At 46.5% G+C, this 21455-nt stretch overlaps 1 protein-coding gene across 7 annotated transcripts in view; it reads left to right on the forward strand.

Moving 5' to 3' along the window:
- Positions 1 to 21455, forward strand: part of ARHGEF1 (Rho guanine nucleotide exchange factor 1) — a 520185-nt gene that overhangs the window by 321841 nt on the left and 176889 nt on the right. For 4 of the 7 annotated variants that reach the window (XM_086933027.1, XM_086933031.1, XM_086933026.1 and 1 more), the window contains exons 9-12: positions 2973 to 3002; positions 5398 to 5500; positions 13634 to 13721; positions 15838 to 15873. In XM_086933027.1, coding sequence (XP_086789153.1) covers positions 2973 to 3002; positions 5398 to 5500; positions 13634 to 13721; positions 15838 to 15873 — 257 coding nt within the window. The remainder of the gene's footprint in view (positions 1 to 2972; positions 3003 to 5397; positions 5501 to 13633; positions 13722 to 15837; positions 15874 to 21455) is intronic. The other 3 variants (XM_086933029.1, XM_086933028.1, XM_086933032.1) reach the window with 1 other exon arrangement.

The raw sequence follows: 21455 nt of genomic DNA on the forward strand, positions 1-21455 counted from the left end.
TGTGAGTACACCCTGTCATCTTTAGTCTTACTGTTTTAATCTACAGATTTCTGATGTAAAATCAGTCTTGCTATACACGAGCTTTGGTATTGTGTCAAGTGAACCAGAAGTTTCTGTTAAGTGTTTAGTAGAAATGTATTAAACCCAGAAGGTCTGTGTCAAAAAATCGGGAAGGCTGCCTGTCTAATCCGGTCACTGGTGTTGGGCTGAATGCCCAACCAGCTGCTGCTGGAGAGGTGGCGGCGGATCAGAAGCTCACCGGAAGTCATCAATGACCCTGAGCTCCCTCCGCTTCCACGGTCATTCAGCGCTCGGATGACTTCCGCCGCTCCACATCGCAACATTCTTTCAAGCAAGAGCCCTGAGTGAACTGCCCTGTTTGTCACACGTTTCTCTGCTCGCCAGTCACTTGTTTATTTTACTCCTTACTTCAGCAGTGACTTCGTTTTTTTAGGAGCTTAGCCTCCTCCTGTTCGTTGATTTGCATCTCACAGATGCTGGGCGCCAACTGATTACAATCTTTACTACAAGGCTTAAAGCACTTAATTATCCTGGTCTGCTTGCCTTTCCAACTGGTGGAAACGTGATGTTTCACACTATAGCAGACTTTCGGTCTGTGTTTTTGTCTGAACTAAATGGCAATGCATTACAATGTATTTTCCCAGTGTCAAAATAAACATGTGTGTACTTTTTTTCTCTCCGGAAATAGCTTAAAGCGTATTGCGTTAAACATTGTTTTTTGTGAAACCAAAACTACTGTTTTTCGTGCACGTTGACATACGTAGCTACAGTTGATTTTTTTTTTATTAGTCGTTATTTTGTGAACAAAAAAAATGCCTGTGTTCACATTATTTTGAAGCTTAACGCAATGTATGCAGCTTCACAGATTCTCTTCCTTTTTATCAGTTTATGATATAGAGGGCACATAAAGTATACACAATGTGGCTTTAATCTAAATAAAAAGATTGTTACAATATCGGCTGAAACTACAACTAAATACTGGCTTTGCTACATCTGCTAGCAGAGATTCTATTAAGAGCATGGGCATAGTTTAGAGTTCAGATTGAAGCATATGGATTAGTGGCGCAGTAGGTGCAGTGACACCAAGGCACAAAGGACAGAGTGGCCTGCCAAACAGTGGACATATGCATTTTAAGTACCAGCCCAACAGCTACAGTCGAATTAGACTACTGCACTCCTTGAAACGTGTTATTAACAGTTTTATTTATGCATTTTTATAAAACGCGGACTTTACCCGAAGGTGTCAGAGCGCTGTCCTTTCCTAGGGCTTAATTTGTAACACATCTATTGCCCTCACTCGATCTATCGCCCTCACATCTATCTATCTATCTATCTATCTATCTATCTATCTATCTATCTATCTATCTATCTATCTATCTATCTATCTATCTATCTATCTATCTATCTATCTATCTATCTATCTATCTATCTATCTATCTATCTATCTATCTATCTATCTATCTATCTATCTATCTATCTCCCTCTCACTCTATCGATCTATCTCCCTCCCTCCCTCTCACTCGATCTATCTATCTATCTCCCTCCCTCTCACTCGATCTATCTATCTATCTCCCTCCCTCTCACTCGATCTATCTATCTATCTCCCTCCCTCTCACTCGATCTATCTATCTATCTCCCTCCCTCTCACTCGATCTATCTATCTATCTATCTCCCTCTCACTCGATCTATCTATCTATCTATCTATCTCCCTCTCACTCGATCTATCTATCTATCTATCTCCCTCTCACTCGATCTATCTATCTCCCTCTCACTCGATCTATCTATCGCACTCACTCGATCTATCGTATCACCACAGCATCACTTAGCACCACCACAGCATCACTCAGGGGCACCACAACATCACTATGCACTACAACAGTATCACTGAACGCCACAGCATCACTCGTCGCCACCACAACATCACTCCGCGCCACCACAGCATCAATCTGGGCAACCATTCAACAACAATTGGTTCAAATATGTTCTCTCAATGTTTCAAGCTTTATTATAAATGTCACAAAAAGATGGTAATATTTCACTTCTGTTCTTGGATTTTGGTCACAATAAAATACACTAAGCATAATCTTCACAAAAGGTATTTACAAAAGTTTAAGCTATTGCCATTATAAATTACAAAAACTTTTATTTAAGTATTAATTATTTAAAAAAAATTGAAAACCATTGTTATTTGTAATATCAATACATCTAAGTCACGTAAATACAACACATATTGCATTACAAATGCTATAGGCGAAAGTTAAAACTATTGGTATTGTAAATGACAAAGCTATTTCGCTATTTTCAAAACCAAAACGTAAATAAAAAATGTGTCCTTTACAATACCAATAGCTCAAACTTTCCTAATTCAAGAGCTATTGCATTGTAAATGCTTGTTTCATTCTGCCTCCATTGCTCCTTCATTCAGCAGGAGGTGTGCATGTCTTCCTTCCTTCAGTCTCTACTACCTCTTGTTTTTTGCTGAGGCTCGATGCACCTTCGTTTAGCTAGCCTTCATTACATCTTTTTTCAGCTGGGGCGCAACACAAAGACGTTTGGTTAGCCTGTAATACACCTCTTTGCAGTTGGCACTTAGTGCATTTTCTTTCACCTGATGTCTCATGAATCTTCTCTTTGCTTGTGTTAAACATACATTCATATACCTCTCATCCAAGACACCTTATTCCAAGCCACTCCACATACTTGCCACATCCCTCCTCATGGACACACAGTGGAGTATCCTTTTTGGTCCCGTTTGTTCCCCACTGTGACAGTTACATGGCATATTGGGCCTTCCTTTAAAGGTCTGTGTACTTGTATGTGGTTTGCACACTAAATGAATGGGGAGATGAGGCATCTGCAAGGGTGGGTTTTGTGCGTGGGCAGTGCCCCCTGGAAGCTTTAGCCACGTCTGATTTTCTCAACTTGTGACCTACTGTTCTGTTTTCTTTCAGCTTAACAATTTCTACGGACGAGGAGAAAAGGCAAGCAGAAAATACTGCATGCTTGATTTAAATGGATCCCTTGTACAGAGGGAAGTGCTAATGGTTGAAAATGAGGTGTTGCCCCCTCCTGTCTCATGGATACCTCCCCCATCCCTTCTCTTCTTTCCATCCATTGGCTGGCACACACACGAAACCCCACATTTCATGCTGAGTGACTAGATGTAGCCAGCACACAGTGTGTGTGTGTTTGTTCGTGAGTGTGTGTGTGCGTTCATGTTTGTGCGTGTGTGTGTGTGTGTGTGTTTTCGTGTTCGTGTGTATGTGTTCGTGTTCAATGTGGAGTGTGTTGGGTGTGGGCTTGGTTGGTTAGAGCCATTATTATTGTCCACTTTAGGGTGGATGTTGCTCTTTGCATGTAGAAAAGGGAGCTATCATACCTGTCTGGAAAGGATTGCTAGGGGCTGCAGATTGTGAGCAGGGTCTTCCACCTTCACACTCAACCCTCAGCACAGAGAACTAGGATTACACAGTGGCCATAAGCTTGTATCCACTTTGTAACACACTTGCACACACTCTCTTTGCTGAGGTCAATAGTGACATCACATGGTGAGGAAGAGCTGCATTCACTACGCTGTGGCCGCCAGTGACTTCACTACGGGTGAAACAGTGGTAGCTTTTCATGATGCCTTACAATAAAGCCAGCCCTGTCCCATGTCGCTGCTACTGGACTCAGACACACTGATCTTGTCTTTCAATGTGAACCCCCACCTGCAGGTACTATGTCAGTGTGCATGCCCCTAGCATTGTGAGATTGCTTCAGCAGTGCCCTGTCCGTGCTATAGGTCTCTGCAGTGTGAGCTTCCTCTCGCAGTACCATGTGAGTGCTGCTGTTCTCCAGCAGTGTGAGCTTCCTCCAGCAGTGCCCTGTCAGTGCTACTGGTCCCCTGCAGTGTGAGCTTCCTCCAGCAGTGCCATGTCAGTGCTATAGGTCTCCAGCAGTGTGAGCATCCACCAGCAGTGCACTGGCACTACTACAGGTCTCCACAGGGCGAGCTTTCTCCAGCAGTGCTGCCTCAGAAGTATAGGAGCTCAGCAGTGTGAGCGTCCTCCAGCAGTGATGTATCAGAAGTATAGGAGCCCAGTAGTGTTAGTTTCCTCAGTCAGTGCACTGGCAGTGCTACAGCTCCCTAGCAGTGTGAGCTACAGCTCCCTAGCAGTGCAGTGCTGCATCAGAAGTATAGAAGTTCAGCAGTGTGAGTTTCCTTCAGCAGTGCACTGTCCGTGCTACAGGTCTCCAGCAGTCTGAGCGCCCTCCTGCAGTGCTGTATCAGAAGTATAGAAGTGCAGCAGTGTGAGCTTCCACAAGCAGTGCAGGGTCAGTGCTACTGGTCCCCAGCAGTGTGAGCATCCACCAGCAGTGCACTGGCACTACTACAGGTCTCCACAGGGCGAGCTTTCTCCAGCAGTGCTGCCTCAGAAGTATAGGAGCTCAGCAGTGTGAGCGTCCTCCAGCAGTGCTGCCTCAGAAGTAAAGGAGCTCAGCAGTGTGAGCGTCCTCCAGCAGTGATGTATCAGAAGTATAGGAGCCCAGTAGTGTTGGTTTCCTCAGTCAGTGCACTGGCAGTGCTACAGCTCCCTAGCAGTGTGAGCTACAGCTCCCTAGCAGTGCAGTGTTGCATCAGAAGTATAGAAGTTCAGCAGTGTGAGCTTCCTCCAGCAGTGCCCTGTCAGTGCTACTGGTCCCCTGCAGTGTGAGCATCCACCAGCAGTGCACTGGCACTACTACAGGTCTCCACAGGGCGAGCTTTCTCCAGCAGTGCTGCCTCAGAAGTATAGGAGCTCAGCAGTGTGAGCTTCCTCCAGCAGTGCCCTGTCAGTGCTACTGGTCCCCTGCAGTGTGAGCATCCACCAGCAGTGCACTGGCACTACTACAGGTCTCCACAGGGCGAGCTTTCTCCAGCAGTGCTGCCTCAGAAGTATAGGAGCTCAGCAATGTGAGCTTTCGCAAGCAGTATATGGTCAGTCATAGAAATCAGCACTGTGAGCTTTTTTTCCAAGCTACACCATTACAAGTCTTGTAAACTCCTTTTGTGTGTGCATCCTCCCTGAAATGTCCTGTAAGGGTAGTAGGAATCTAGTAGTGTCATATTGCTCCTGCACTGGATCTGGACTTTGCTCCACAGTTATCTGTGTTGTTGGCGAGGAACAGGTTGGATGTCCTGCAGTTTTGCGAAAGATGGAATGGGGTGGAAGGTGCACTTCAACACTGGGGTTGAGATGCCAGGTGGGGTAGCAAGCATGAAAGAGCAAAGAGTCCAAGCTTGAGTGGCTGGCATGAGTCAATGTGATAGGTGGAGGTGTGTGACAACATTCTATATTACAGGTGTGAGTTCCAAAAACAGATCTGTTTATAATTTCCTCTCTTTTGCAACAGCTCCGCTATTTTTACTGCTATTGTTAACTACATGAAATTTCTGGGTGTGAAGACCAAGGTGGCGGACAGCAAGAAATCAAAAGGGATGTTCTTCAGGAAAAAGGTAAGTGTGGTTGGGACAGATTTTATAGGGATGGGTTTGCAACACACTGTGACAAATTTTTTAAGCCCTACGGTTCTGTGAATACTCTTGTTTACCACCGATGCCCAAAACGCAAAGACTATTGTATTCCTATGAGATCATAGTATTGGTTCCTTAGAGCCCTAAGATCTCCCGGAGTATTGAATTCGAGCTCTGAACTCTTACTTTAGTAGTGGTTAGTGGGGGGGCACAGTGTATTGAATAGCAAGCGATAAACTCGCTTCTCTGACCTCTCAGTAAGATCACGATGCACCAACTAAACGTTAGACTGACATGACTCTTATCTCGAGCGCAGATCTCCACCACAGGCTTCTAGTTTGAAAGCTTTGCTTTTACAACAGCACATTTACTCATGCAACCCTCCCTCACAGCACAACAATAATCTGAGACAGCTCAAGGCACAACCAATCATCTGAGATGTCTTACGACACAACAAGTCATCTGAGACTCAGAATAAAACGAATAGCATCCACCAATTAACTATATGCGAAACACAAAAGTGTAACATTACAAAAATTCAAGAAGAGAGGATACCCGGAACCCATTCTGGAATCAGCAGCTGAGAGAGCAGATAAATTACAACGTCAACATCTATTAATACCCAAAAACAAACCAGAGGAACAAAGAAGTGTATTCGTATCCAAATTTACAACGCGCAGTGTGAAAATCAAGAGAACAATCAGAAAGCATTGGCCATTATTGGCACTGGAAGAAGATTTTAAGGGAATATTTAGCAAACCACCAATTTTTGCGTATGAGAGAACAAGAAATTTAAAAGAACTACTAAAACTATCCAATACGCAAGAACAGACAAAATACAAAGGTACATTACCATGTTACAATTGTGGTAACTGTTCAGCCATCATCAAAAGCAACACTATCAATCACCCAAACAAAGGAACGCCAATAAAATTGAAAGTATCAGGCACATGTAATTCAAGCAATGTAATATACATGTTACGGTGCCCCTGTGGCCTATCCTATGTGGGTAAAACTCAAAGAAAAATAAAAACGCGCATTATTGAGCACAAAAGCAATATCAGATTCAATAATCAGAAATCAACGGTGGCAGTTCATTTTAATCAAGCTCACCATAATGCAAGCCAGTTGAAATTCTGTATTTTGGAAATGGTGGGAACCCTTCCAGGGAGAGACAATAACAACTACCTGCTAAGAAGAGAAGTATTTTGTATCAATTATTTATGTACCATACAGCCAAAGGGACTGAATGAACGGATGGATCTAAATTGTTTCTTGTAAATCCATATTTAGAGGACTGCACAAACAATGATTTACGAACTGTTTTTGATACATTTGTGATATATATTGATACATGTACTGTATGAAAAATGTCTAACAACTGAATATTAAGTATGCCCTTTGAGTATACCCATTCGCATGACTATGTCTAGCACAATGAATACCCTTAGGCACCATCCACATCGGTAAGATAGCACGACGCACCATTCGGGTAACCGTGTCACAAAGTGCGGTTCACTTTAACAAGTAGTAAACAAAGCACGCAACCGACGTGGTCACGTGAGCGGGAGTAGACAATAGAGCCGTAGACAGCGCGTAGGGACAGAGCAACACAAGCCAAGTTAGCGAGGAGAGGAGATGGAAACTTGCACCTGGTAAGGAAACGGCTCCGTAATATCTTACATCAGTAAATGTAATACTGATAGAGACCTAGCGTTTTACCGTATCGTTTATTTCTTTACAGCTTGAAAGTAAAAGTGAATCTTTCAAGGTTAGTACAATAACTTTAGAAACAGGTTATAAGGTGTTACAGCAGCGATGTTCACACAAGAGATACAGCGTGCACACATGTTTAACGACATGAAATACAGAGTAAAACCTTGGGATATAAGAGGTAGACAAATCGGCGATACACGATGCATGACAGGAACAGGCATGAATATAATTAAATGTTGCTTTTTAATTATGTACATCATATTATTTTGATTTACTGAATACTTAACATGACGTATAATGTTTCCAGATAAAGGAAATCCCCTGATGAAGAGCTTTATGCTTGAAATGCATTGGGACTAAAATAGCCTGTATAATGAAATGTAAAAAATTGAGAAATGAAATATAAAGAATGAAAAACTCGCTAAAAAGAAACGTTTGGAAATGAAAATAAAATTTGCAAACAGCATTCGAAAATATTGAGTAATAATTGAGTGAAAGATAAAAGGAGTGCAAGGAAGGAGTGGTCCCTGTGTCACAGGAAGCGCACTTCAAAGTACTGGACAAACCATTTGAACACGGCAGGCCGAGACCGGGAGTGGGGGTGAGGCTGCACCCCGGACCAGGCACTTAGAGCATGCCTGATGAATGCAGCGCACCGACCCAAGGCGTGCTCTTGTTGTCACGTGCAAACACAAGTGTTTACCTTTTTCTTGTCTTATACAAGTCTGGCACCTCCTCTCCCCGCACCCACCTACGTGCATATAACGCCCCTCATTAGCGCGGGACAGCAGCCCCCTCCTTAAGGGCCCCCTGTGCCGCCAGAGTTCAGTGACTAAACAATGACCCCGTGTCACAGCACCCCTTCTCCATCTCACGGCTAAGACTTAAGAAACTCGTCGGATGTGAAGTTACAACGTGGATGCTTCGCCAGCAGTGGGTTTTAATCTTCACTTTGACCATTAGTGCTGCTTTAGCCAGCCACAATGCATTCTGAGAATTTCTAATGGGGCCAGGTCAAACAGCAAGTCCCAGAACCCGAAGCCCTGGTGTCACTGGACTGGGACTGGCGCTGGACGGGGCACCTTTGAGTTTATGTGCTCGGGGTTGGCAGGATCCGACACCGGGTTTTGGTTTTAGAATAAATTCTGATAAAGTACCAAGATCACACGCCGAGACCACTGCCCGCTCGAAGGGCACAGAAGGGCGCGCTGGCTCGGATTGCGGGAGTCTCCTTCTTGAGCCTTCCCTTGTCTTACTAGGAAACAACACTGAAAGTAGCTCCTAAAATATAGTACGGGCTATCTCACCCTTCCGCCCCCCGCTGTTCTTTGCCCCCCACTATTACCCCAGCCTCAGAGGTAAGTCAAACTAACGCCAATTGTAAACCCAGAGCATCGACAGGACGGCACTTAAAGAAAGGGCTCCGGGGGTGCAGAACACCCCTTGTCTATGAGACTGTGCGCCACACAAGCGCCAATTGTCCATAACCTTTCTGCACCCTACTGATTTGCACTTTTACCCCCTAAGGATCTGCACTTAAGCACCCTATCGATTTGCACTTTTGCCACCTGAGAATCTGCACTTTTGCACCCTAAAGTTCTACAATTCTGCACGCTAAGGAGTTGCACTTATGCACCCTAAGGATCTACACTTTGCACATTCGGGTCTGCACTTTGCACCCTAAGGTTCTGCACTTCTGCATCTTAAGGATCTGTACTTCTGCACCCTACGGTTCTGCGCTTCTGCACCATAAGGGTCTGCAACTCTGCACCATAAGGATTTGCACTACTGTGTTTGTTTAGCACGTTTAGTGCCCCGCACGCCTCTAAGCTCCATGACTCGATTGAAGCCCCGCTTTGTTATAAACCACCTGGGTTCTATTTTTTGTAAGATTTTATGACAAAGTTATTAAAACAGAATACACCAGTACGATTTTGAGCTTTTAAATAGTGTGGCTGCTCTAGAGTAATAAGATCGAAATGTAGCGCCACGATATTCAAGCAGAAATAAACGATGCGCCAAGCCGTGATTTTAAAAGGCACGCGTGACCTTTTCACGACTGTGCACAAGAAGCAGGCACCTTTCCGAGGCGATTCTTACCTCCTTGCTTTGTTGAGGGCTCCGTGGTGCGCAGCTCTACCTCAGGGCGCCTCCATGCCTCCGCTGAGGTCCCTCCGAGAGGGGCTGCTCTGAAACCCTACGAATCCCTCCGGGCGCTGCTGTCAGGGCTCAGCTGTTGGAAAGTTTCAGATCACAGGAACATTTAAACCAGTATCCCCCCTGCTCGCGGCTGCCCCGGGCCTCTTCCCGTGCTTGTGGCGCTGGTGTTGAGCTCCCTCCCGCTTGCCCTGGCCGGGAAGAGAGGCCTCGGTGGGAGAAGAGCTGCTGCGCCGGGCAGCGGAAGGGAGTTGGTGAAGAAGTTGAAGAGGGTGCTCTGACGGGACATGGCGGCGGTTGCGCTCGGGCTCCGCTGTGGCTGCACACAGGATCTGACCGGGGAGCGCGGAGCGGCACTGGCGGTATGTGTGCGACGGAGGGGGCGCCTCGGTGCACTCGTTTGTGTGTGTGTGTGCGTGTGTGTATGTGTGCGACGGGGGTGTGTGTCTCTGTATGTATGTGTGCGTGCGTGCATGGGCGCTCGTGTGTGTCTGTGTGGGCGCATGCGTGGGTCTTGGAGCTTTCCTGGAGAGGAGACAGGAGCTGGCCACAGCGAGCGCGTTCGCGTGCGCGTGGCCCGCTCAATTCCCTGCGCGTGGCCAGCTCTTGTCCCCTCTCCTGGGAAGCAGTCGCTCACAATAGGTCTCTGGCGAGACCGCGCTTTCGTGCGGTTCAACGCCAGGAGACTTAAATCCATCTGTTTTCTGCTCACCCTGACCATGTATGCAGTTGCAGTGACCTTGCTCCAGTAAACTTGAATTTTCGGGCATTCCCATTATAGATGAAAGAATGTTCCTGTCTGCCCACATTGTCTAGGGCAGAGCGGAGAATGACCTCTACCCATTTTAACCAATGTGATAGATGTGTAGTATGTTCTGTGTAAAACTTTTAACTGGACTAGTTTAAAGCAAGAGTGTATGGCAACCTCTCGCAGGATGCATGCGCCTCCAACCACTCCTCTTCTGTTTGGGGCCCCACGTCTTCCTCCCACTTTGTCCTGTTTTTCTTCAAGGTCTTGGACTAATTATGGAGCAATTTCTGGTATGTCGGGGACATTGCCTTATCTTAAGGTGATCATGGAGGAGACGGTCCTTCAGGGGCATGACTCGGGGAGAGCTGCACGAAGCAGGATTACTTTTGGTAACAGTAGTATTCTGTCTGGGACTTCTCATATTCCTTTTGGAGGTCTACAAAGGAGATGATTTTCCCTCCCTTCCATAGGTCAGCCACCCTGGAAAGACCAATGCAGTCCCATTTATCAAAGCCCTGCTGGTGCACCAAAAGTCCCAGTTGCAGTGAATCCCATAGGGGGGTGGTTAGAGTGATTTTATCTTTCCAACCAAATGACGTTTACAACATGTGCCAAATTTTGCTCGTTGTAAATGTTGGAGTGTACATCGGCTAATTTCGTCCCCTCCATAGAGGGCTCTAAGGAAACCTCCTGGCATCATATTCTGTATATCTAATCTATACACAGGCTCATCCTGTTCTATATGGGCCCATTTATTAACCACTATTAGCTGCAATGGCCAGTAGTAATATTGGAGCTCCGTCATACCAGCCCATAATCAACTTGTTTTGCGCTACTCGGGGGGACTCCTCCGTCCAACAGGAGCGTCTTAATCTCCTCGACAGAGCAAAAGTATTTTGAGGGTACCAAGTAGGGCGTGTTTTGCAAAATATAAACATATCGCGAAGGGCCTTCATTTTGTATAGTGAGGCTCTGCCCAGAAACCACAGGGGCTGAGTCCTCCAGTGCTGAACGTCCGCCTGCAACCGTCAGAGCAGCGGGTCCAAATTGCGGTCATAGAAGACCGGTGGATCTGTGGTGACCTAAACCTCTAAGTATTAGAATCCCTACATGGTAACCTGCACTGTGCAGGATTTGGGCAGCCGAGGGAGTGGTCCACTATAACATATATGATCGATTTGTTCCAATTTATGGTGTACCCAGAATATTTTTGGAATACAGTGAAGATATGTAACACCCTGTTTAGAGGGGAAATGGGGTTTGCCAGTTAGAGAAGTATGCCGTTTGCGTAGAGGGAGATCCGATCCTCCCAATCTTCTGTCTATTTTATACCCCTAATTAGCGGGTCCCCTCTAATCCAGATCACCAATGGCTCCAATACTAGGGCAAAGATCAACAGGGAAAGGGGACAGCCCTACCTCTTCTCTCTATACAGTTTGAAAGGCCTTGATCTACCGCCATTAACTAAAACCTGTGCAAGGGTTTCGGAGTAAAGAAGTTTAACCCAGGTCATATAATTCTTCCCGAAACCAAACGTTTCTAAAACCGAGAACAGGAAGGGCCACTGTATCATGTCAAACGCTATTTTAGCGTCTAAGGACAAAACAAATAATTCTCCCCTGACAGTGTTGCCTCTGTTGGGTTTTAACTAAAATGGCTTCCTTACAAAGTCCTGGGTTGTGAACAGAGAGGTAAGACGGGGGTGCATTTTGGGCCCTGTTTTGTTTACTCTATATTTAAATAACCTAGGGGCTGCTCTGGAAACTGCTAGTAACGACATCCCTAGCACAGGTGGTAAATCTATACCTACTCTTAATACGCGAATGATTCTGTTTTGTTAGCTAGGACTCGTTAGGTTTGAAACAGCTTGTAAATGCTTTTATTAATTATATGACCTCACTCGACCTGTCGATAAATCTTTCTATATCACACATAATGTCCATAGGCAATCAAAACTTGAAAAGCACACACTGGTATGTAAAAGTGGGGTAACTGACAAATGTTGCTACATTCCTGTATCTGGGGCTTTTGTTTAATGAAAAGGGGTCATGGGTGGTGTAACGAGCTCTTAAGAAAAATAACCTGCCGAGAGCAGATGGAGCTACTCTGGCCTTTGCTAAGAGATTGGGGAGCAAACCTTTGTGCCCACTTCTGAAGATCTACAATGAGAAAGAGTCCGGTGATCTGTAAGTGGCAGGAAATAAATGTGCGGAAGCTTTTAGTAGTGCCCCTAGAACACCATCTTTCATGTTGCACGAAGAACTAGGACAGGGCTACATATCTGATCAGATAGCAGTGGCTCCTCTTAATTTGGTAGTTACAAACGTGGTCGAGCCCCATGCCTACCTTGAACTAAAGTTTAATAAAAGGTTGCATGAGGTTGGATAGGTCTGCTGAGGTACTTTGGATAGCTTATATCTCTAGGCAACTAGCTAACCTAGGGTTTTCTGATCTTTTTATACATCCAAGACAGATGTAACCTGGAGAGTTGAAAGCTATTAAAAACCAATTTTTAGAAAGGAGGCGGAAAGGAAATATATCGAACTTAAAAATCAACAATAAGACAATACACATTACTGATCTCTGGGCCCCTAGAGCAACCTTTCTGGTCCAATGTAAATAACCCATAACATTGCTTTCTTTTAATAAGATTCAGGTTTAATTGTATTCACTGGTGTCTTACGTTTCTAAAGGGTATTTTCTAAACTAGGGTCCCTAAAGCCCTGTACCTGTGATGATTTTTCAGAACAAGACCTTTTACATTTTGTTTTTTTGTGGCTTTTATAATGATCTTTGGAGTAGATATATTTTACCACTTTTTAAACATTGCCATTTTGCAAAGGTGAGGCCTGCTTTGATATACCTGCAATAAGTTCTGGGATGCAGAGCTTTTTAGCAGGGGCGTTGTGATGTAGGTAAAAATGTGACTTGGCAATAAACATGTAGCAGAGCGACCATGGTTTTATGAAGACGTGATAAATATTGTATAGAAATGCACCTTAATAAGGCCAACTACTCCTACAGTTATTTATTTCGTTTGGGAAAACCAATATATGAGGGTTTTAAAGACCAATGTAAGATCAGCGCATAGGAGTTTTTAGATTTGTTCTGTATGATGAAATGTATGAGTTTTTAGTCTTTTAATCACGGTTTGTGTATATGTGCTTTAATGGTCAAAATTTGGCTGAATAAAGTTTTTTGACTTGACACCCTTTATTCTCTGGAGAGAATAGAAAATCTGTTTTTTCTCAAAGACCATCCTTAGGCTAGAGCAGTACAAGAGTAATGTTGCAAAATGATGTCTCTCTATACAAGGGCTGGGACTCTTGAACGAGTGTTTCAAACATGTTCTGGTAAAATATGAGCGTGTTACTAGACATGTTTAAATATTCATTATTTTGCCTTTCAAATTGGGTAACCTAGGCAGAAGATTGTATGTGTCTAATAACACCTGTCCATGTCTGCTAAAACACAACATCTTCTGTGTGCAGGTCTCTGCGAAGAAGCCAGAGGAAGCCATTAAATCCAAGAAGTTGCGGATCCTGGACCCAGCACGCTGGAACCGAACTGACTCACACAGTACGTAGATGTGTGCCTGTGAGCGGGGGTTGTGGCTACCCATCAGCTTTGAGGGGTTTGTATGCTGATTTGGCAGTATATTGGTGGAAGGGATTCTCTGGGTGTATGTGTGTGTGTATGTATTCGTGCAGTGGGAGTGTTCCTGGATAGTTTGACCATTTTGTTGTGGAGATTGTTGATGTATAATTGGTGTGACTGTGTTATTTTCAGAGCATATTGCATTTTGATTATTTGAAAGTTTTGGGGTGTCTGTGAGAATTCAGGGGTGAAGTAGTGGGTTGCATAATACCGACTGCATATAAAGTCTTTTCACGGGGGGCACCTGTGTGTTTATAGGTTGTTGGTGTAGGGGTATTTGCTTCCCCAGAGTCCTAGATTGCATTGTTCTGATTTTAGAGACCCCTTAAGTTGTGTGCTGTCTGTCTGCAACATGAACACTATGATCCGTGTGGTCATGGCTTTCAAATTCTAGAAGAGATAGGCTCCGCTATTGGTAACATTTATGAATTATGGACTAGTTGATAAATTATATCACACACGTTACATTTACCACTGAAGTCAGTGAGGCACCTCCAGAGGGTGACATGCACTCCATACTGACTCTATATTCTTATTGCTAAAGTCATAACAAAATCATCTCTGCCCCAAAGCCCAACTCTAGTTTGACTTACTAGATTTATTTGTGGCTGCTCAATGTCCTCTCTGACAGGAGCTTTGCTCATAAGATATTCTGTTGCCTCTTCATAGGTATTCAAAAACTTTGAGCTTGAGAGGCTTACAGGAATACATTAGTGAAATGTGTACATAAACCACATACATGCATCTTTAACCACAATGCGGGGACGGTCACGTTCCCTGGGGCCACCCCGAGTGGAATTTTCCTAAATCTCAGATGTGGGAGCTTTCACTAAAGTTACAAAAGATGCCATAGCAGGTGAGTTATTCTTTTTAGAATGCACTTTTTTGCTGGGCTGTATTGTGAAGGTCAGTTGTTCCAGAACACCAGCCTGTTTAATGTAAATCCTCTGTGTTAGTTGAACTGCACCAGCCAACCGGATTTCCCTTAACACCTAGTGCGTCAACAGGCATTGTTAGTGTGCCATTTCCTTTCTTACAACATACCAGCGTCCTTGCCTACCATATTGCTTATGTTCTCTGTACAGAGATCATTGCTTCTCTGCTAGTGCTATTTTTGCAGTTTTTCTCACAGTTGTCTTATACTCCTTCGTGCTCCGGCTACTCCCTGTATCTATCTTGAAAGACTGTGTAATCCCCATTGCATCACTGTGTATTTGTCAGAGGCTTCTGTTGCCTCATCTACTTCCCCTGATTTCACTTCCTGAAACTTTCTAATTGCTCTATTTCTGTTCACTTTCGTCCCATTCTTGCTTCCTGTGTCTTCCTTGTTGGGCATGCTGGCCAACATCTCAAAATCTTTTCAAGTGGTTTCTCATTGAACATGTTTTGACCTCTGTCACCAACTGGTGTGTCCCCCATAATAAGACCCCTTATGAAACCCCAATAAATCTGTCCTTTCATGTGGTGTTCTTGTTGGCCCTCCTAGTTACCATGTCAATACCTGTATTTTTCTTGTCAAATCACATCCAGCCAGTCAACCACTTATCTCTTCCTTTGTTGGGACTAGTCTGGCCACATCATACCCATAGCATTTCCTCTGCCACCATCATTTGACCTGTGTTGGATTCCTCTGTCTCCCTTCTTTGAACTATTATGGCTCCTAAGAGCTCAATTAGAGGTCTGCCACTTCCTGTATTTCCCTAGTTTTCCTTCTGTCATTTTTTGTGTTTTTGTCAGATTTTTTCTGACCACTGTTATCCCCATGTGATTTTCGTTGTCTTTCGACAACCATGTCACTTTCTTTGTCTTGCTCGTCTTTCCTTGCTTTAAGCATACACGTATCTTTTTTTGTGTCTTCTCTGTTGTAACTCTTCTTCTGTTCCTTCTCATTCCTTTATTATGTCCAAAACGTTTTTACTGCACACTGCTCCCCTGCATCTCTTCTTGCATTTTATCCCAGAAATCGAAGCTGGTCTGTATCGTGCCAGTGCCATTCTTGTCTTGTCTTTATGCATTGTTTTTTCCATTTATTTTACAGATATTGACTACAAGCCACCAAAGGTTGATACAGAAGGTATTCCCTTCTCCCCACTCAACAAATCATAGATCTTTACTCTCACAGCCTGATCAAAAAGCATGATGGCATGTGTCTGGGGAGGGAGGTGGGGAGGGTCACAAGACCGCTTAACATCACCTATTAATTATTTCCTAACTTGCACATCTGTCTTCCCTCCCTCCCTTTCTTGAATGATTATTTTAGTTTCTGCAGCGCACGGATGCCTTGTATACGTGCGCCATAATGTACTAACCCCTAACTTTAGCCTTCCAAAGTATGTCTGCTTCATTGCCCACCGGAGACTGGTCCTGGAACAGAGGCTTCTTGCACCTGAATAATCTGCATTGGTTTAGACCTGCCTATTTTAAAGGGCCTCACATAAGGGGTGTTTGTGCATGGTTAATGGCTTTTATCAGTAAAGAAATCCTGGGCCGAGTGTCCATCGGATTCACCAGAGCTTTTCTATCCTGTGCTATGTTATCTGGATTCCCAAACATGTCAGTGGCACCATTACAAACTCACTTCCTCCACATTATCAGGTAGTTATGGGTCTGTGTAAATAGTATGGACTTGTTCGCATTTAGGCTGCACATCCCAAAATCCATATGCTGCGTATAACAAAGACATCTGAGGTATGTGTTCTAGCTGTACAACACCCCCTACTGTGACAAATTGTGGGTCCATCAGGCCTTTAGACCATCTATGTGTGCATCCCATTACACCTGTGACTCTTGGGTGTGCTGATCTTTCACGTCCTGTACTATCTTTAGTCTACGCTTCTCTTCCTGGCAGAGATGAGGCATAAGATCCACCTGGGCTTTAAAACCTGTGCACACCTCAGACTTGGGTCATATCTAAGCAAAGCTGAGGTCTATGGGCCAGGCTTTAGGTTTAAAGTATTTTATTCATCATGACATACAAGGACAAACATGCATTATCAAGGAGCAACCTGTGAGGACGGGCAAAGCCTCATCCCTGGCGAAGAACTATCAGGTGCAGTTCGTATGTGCTAATTCAACACAGCAGCAGAAGGTATGCATTGTCACAGCATGAGAGGACTTTTCCATTGCAAACACCCCCTGAAAACCCCAACTTCCAAACTCCCCTATCCCAACCCCCCACCCCCTCCCCACCCTTCGTCTAGTGCACAGGCCCAATCCAAAGCCTACACCAAGGCCCCCTCTTACAGGGGAAGTGAGTCTCCTATCAATTCATGGAGCCGGCGCTGCTGGACTCGTGAGCCGCATGAGGCGGAGGTATTTGAGACAGGTAAGTTCCCTAAATTCGGTGAGCAGTAAGGAATGAAATGGTTGCCAGAGTTCATTAAATTGCTCTATATCCCCTGACACTGTGAGCGATAGTTTCTCCATCCCCAACACGTGCCACAATTTATGGAGCCAGCCCGTGATGGAGGGTGTCGTGGCGGTGCGCCAGTGTATCAGGATGTTTTGGACTGCTGAACCTAGTGCGATGGCTATCTGCCTACCCCAACGGGATCTGAGGGGGTACATCAGTCCATTTGGGAGCCCCAGCAGGGAAGCGTGGCAGCTCAATGCCAAAATGAGAATGAATTTCGTCCAGCACTTCCTTCCAATAGGTGACCAACAGAGGGCAATTCCACAGAATGTGTGTAAGTGTACCCCGGTGCCCGCACCCTCGCCAGCATGTGTCCTCTTTACTACGGTCAAATTAGTGAACCCGTTCAGGTGTGTAGTACCAGTAGGTGGAAACCTTAGTCAGTGTGTCAGTAAGGCCCATGTGGTACGCCGAATGCCTCGCTCTATAGAATATGTGCTCCCATTCTTTAGGGCTTAATGTCCTTCCTAACTCCCGCTCCCAGCATTCTCTCCCCGGATTGTAGAGGCGCGTTGAAGGCTATTGCAGTAACTTATAGAGATCCGTAATCAATTTCGAATCCGACGTACGCAACAGTAGCCATTTTTCGTATGGTGAGAAGTGCCTATCGGCCGTCTCTCTCACCTGTGGTTGAAGAGCCCAGTGGCGAGCTTGCATACAACGGTGCCTCTCTGTCTCAGGGAGTGAAAATTCCTGGCGAAACTGCAGGGAGGGGACAACCCCCTCTGGGCCATACATGTGACACAGAGCTCTACACCCCGCCTGCCTCCAGTGTGTGAATGCCCCCTTTTCCATTCCTGGGGTAAAGTCCGGATTGTCCACCAACGGTGTGAGTGGCGACGGGAATGAGGTGAGGTCGTACGTGATGCAAGTGGCATCCCAGACCCTCAGAGGCACTCTAGTAACAAAGGAGGCGTACAAGTTTTTAGGCCGGTGAGTCCGGCGCAGAAACAGGATTTCCTGTAAAGGTCTACCTGCCACCGCCTGATCCTGGAAGAGCCAATGCTTATCAGACTCCCACCTACTCCATTCCACGAGATAAAGCAACTGCGCTGCTTGAAAATATTTACGGAAGTCGGGTATTCCCAAACCTCCCGCCTCGGGGGCCAGCAGTGAGAGGGCTCTACGCATTCTGGGCTTTTTCCCCTGCCAGATAAAGCGCGAAACATCCGACTGCAGTTGCGGGATCCACCCGATCGGCGGCTGGAGCGACAGGGCCCGGAACAAGTAAAGAACCTGAGGTAGGACCGTCATTTTGCTCAACCATTTAGGAAGCACCTTAAAACGTGGATTTTTAATCTTTCTGACGACTGGACTAAAGCAGCCATCTAACCCTCCACCGCCCTTCCTCTGATCTGGTCCCAGGTTTTTACAGCGCCAAGATGCTCCCTTCGGAGCGAACGTTAGCGCTCTATAAATACCCATCCAATATCCAATATCCAATATCCAACCAGGAGAGGGTGCCGCGGTTCCATCGACCCAATTCCTCCCTGATCTTCGCACCTAAGGCAGTGTAGTTGGCCGAAACCATAGCCGGTAAAGTGGGAGCTATCTGGATCCCCAGGTAGGGTACCGCCTCCGACGACCAGAGCATGGGGAATTGGTTCTGTAGGTAAGTCCTAGTGGCCGGCTCAAGGGAGATATCTAGAGCCACTGACTTGCCCATGTTCATTTTAAACCCCGCGACCGCGCCAAAGGAAGCCAGCTCCTCGATGCAGGCCGGCAGGGCTGTCCGGGGCTCTCTCAACGAGAGGATGACATCGTCAGCATAGAGGCTGATAGCGTGTGTGAAGCCTCCCATCCTCACCCCCGTCACTGCCGGATTGTCGCGGACCCGTTGGGCGAACGGCTCCATGCAAAGGGCAAAGAGCAAGGGCGAAAGCGGACACCCCTGCCTAGTGCCCCTTTCGATGTTAAAGTCCCTAGAGTTGTACCCGTTCACGCGTACCACAGCCGTCGGTCGCCTGTAGCAGTTGAGGATCATGGAGCGGAACTTTTCCCCTATGCCAACCTTCACCAGAACTCGTTCCAGGTAAGGCCAGTTCACCCGGTCGAACGCTTTCTCCACGTCCACCGCCAGCATCATTCTTTCCCCCGGAATCTGGGAGGCTTTCTCTAGCAGGTGGATTATCTGTTTCGTGTTGTCAACCGTCTGCCTCCCCGGGACAAAACCAGCCTGATCAGGATCAATAAGACTGGGTAAGTGAGGGGCTAGTCGACCGGCCAAGATCCCCGTATATAATTTTAAATCTACATTCAGAAGAGATATCGATCTGTAAGACCCACAGTGCTTCGGGTCCTTCCCCGGTTTGGGGATAACTGTAATGGAGGCCCGTAGAAGATCAGGCGGAATGGCCCCTGGTTCAGCAAATGAATTAAAAAGACGAGTAAGGATAGGGGCCTGTGACATGCAAAACGTTTTATAAAAAAGCGTGGTGTAACCATCCGGGCCCGTACCTTGCCATGTTTAAGTCTGGCGAGGGCAGAAATCACCTCCTCTATCCTGATATCCCGATTTAAGTGCTCCGCCTGCAGAGGGTCCATGGAGGGCAAGGTGACCGAATCCAAATAGGAGGCCATGGCCGCTTCATCCGGCGGCTCACTAGTGTAGAGATCCGCGTAGAACCTGCGAAATACGGCCGAGATACGAGCGTCGTCCGTCTCCACCGTCCCCGCAGGGTCAGAGATCTCCCTTACCAGCTGACTCTGGCGCGCCACTCGAAGCCTGTTGGCCAGCAACTTGCCACAACGGTCTCCCCCTGTGTAAAAGGTATGGCGCAGCCGGAGTGCCGCGTACTCCGCTCGGTCCAAATCGAGGGCTGCCAGAAGCTTTCTCGCTTCCTTGAGCTGCCGCCAAATTCTGGGGGCCCCTGTCCTGCGATGTATCTGTTCAAGCTCGCGGACCCTATCGGTAAGTTCTTCCCTCTTGGCCCGTCGCTCTTTATTTTTGGCAGCGGAGATCGCCAGAAATTCCCCCCTAAGGACTGCTTTCAATGCCGCCCACTGTGTGGCCCGGGTGGTGTCAGAGTTGTCGTTGTGGGTCAGATAGTCCCGGATCGCGTACTTGATGCGATCCACCACCACCTTCCTGTGCAGCAGGGTATCACGAAGGCGCCATGTCCCAGGAGGATGAGCTGCCGGGGGCAAACACAACGTAGCTTCAACCGGGGCGTGATCCGATAGAGACAACACTCCCATATCTGACCCCGAGACTAGCGCTTGCACCGGAGATGTGACCAAGAGGTGGTCTAGCCTCGCATACGTCTTGTGTGCGTGGGAATAATATGAATAATCTGTCTGTGGGATGCATATGTCGCCAAAGGTCAAGGAGGTCTACCTCCGCCAGCCGCGCCTTACAGCCGGCGGAGAACTCCCCGACCTTCGGGGAGCGCTGCGCTGATCTGTCCGCAACGAGTTGAAAACCATATTAAAATCTCCCCCGAGAATGATATGTCTATCTGGCGAGGCAGTAACATCCTCAACCGCCGATCGCAGGAAACGTTCCTGCCGTTCATTAGGGCTATACAGGGACCCGATCGTGAAAGTAAGCCCCCTCATCCTGAACCGCTATGCTAACAGTCTGCCTTTCTGTTCGGTGAACTTGTGGAGAATTTCCCCTTTAAAGTGCCTGGCCACCAGAATCGCCACCCCTGCTGTCTTAGTGGTGCAAGAAGAGAAGAATTGTGAGGGGAACTTATGTGAGCGCAGTCTATGTGTGTCCTGCGGCAGCAGGTGCGTTTACTGAAGGAGACATATGTCCGCATGAGTATTCTCCAGGAGGGAAAGCACTGCCCGCCGCTTGACAGGATTATTCAGACCCCTAACATTCAGGGTCACAACCGTAAAAGTGAACGGAGGCATAGAGAAAGATATGGATGAAGGCATGAAGTCCCCGTTCAGCTAAGGCAGGATGTATAAGCGCCCATAACAGAATGAGAGGTAGCAAGGCAAAGAAGAAAATGTAGGTGTTCGCGCAGCTTCCCCGTCCGGGCAAACTAAGATGTGTGAATGTCTCCAGAATATCTAGTAGCCGCACAAAGCACTGGACGACCCTCCTCCCTCTCCCTGCAAGCGCGTGGCGTCCCCGTCTGGCCAAACCAAGGTGAATGAATGCTGCCAAAGTAGCTAGTAACTGCATGGTGCACTGGATGACCCACCCCCCCCCTCACTCAACTCCCGGATCCCCCCCTGAACTCCCAATCCCCAACTTCCCCACCCACCCCTCCCAGTCCCAATTCGTGACC

The sequence above is a fragment of the Lissotriton vulgaris genome, chromosome 7 (genome assembly GCF_964263255.1).
Source record: "Lissotriton vulgaris chromosome 7, aLisVul1.2, whole genome shotgun sequence".
NCBI lineage: Eukaryota > Metazoa > Chordata > Amphibia > Caudata > Salamandridae > Lissotriton > Lissotriton vulgaris.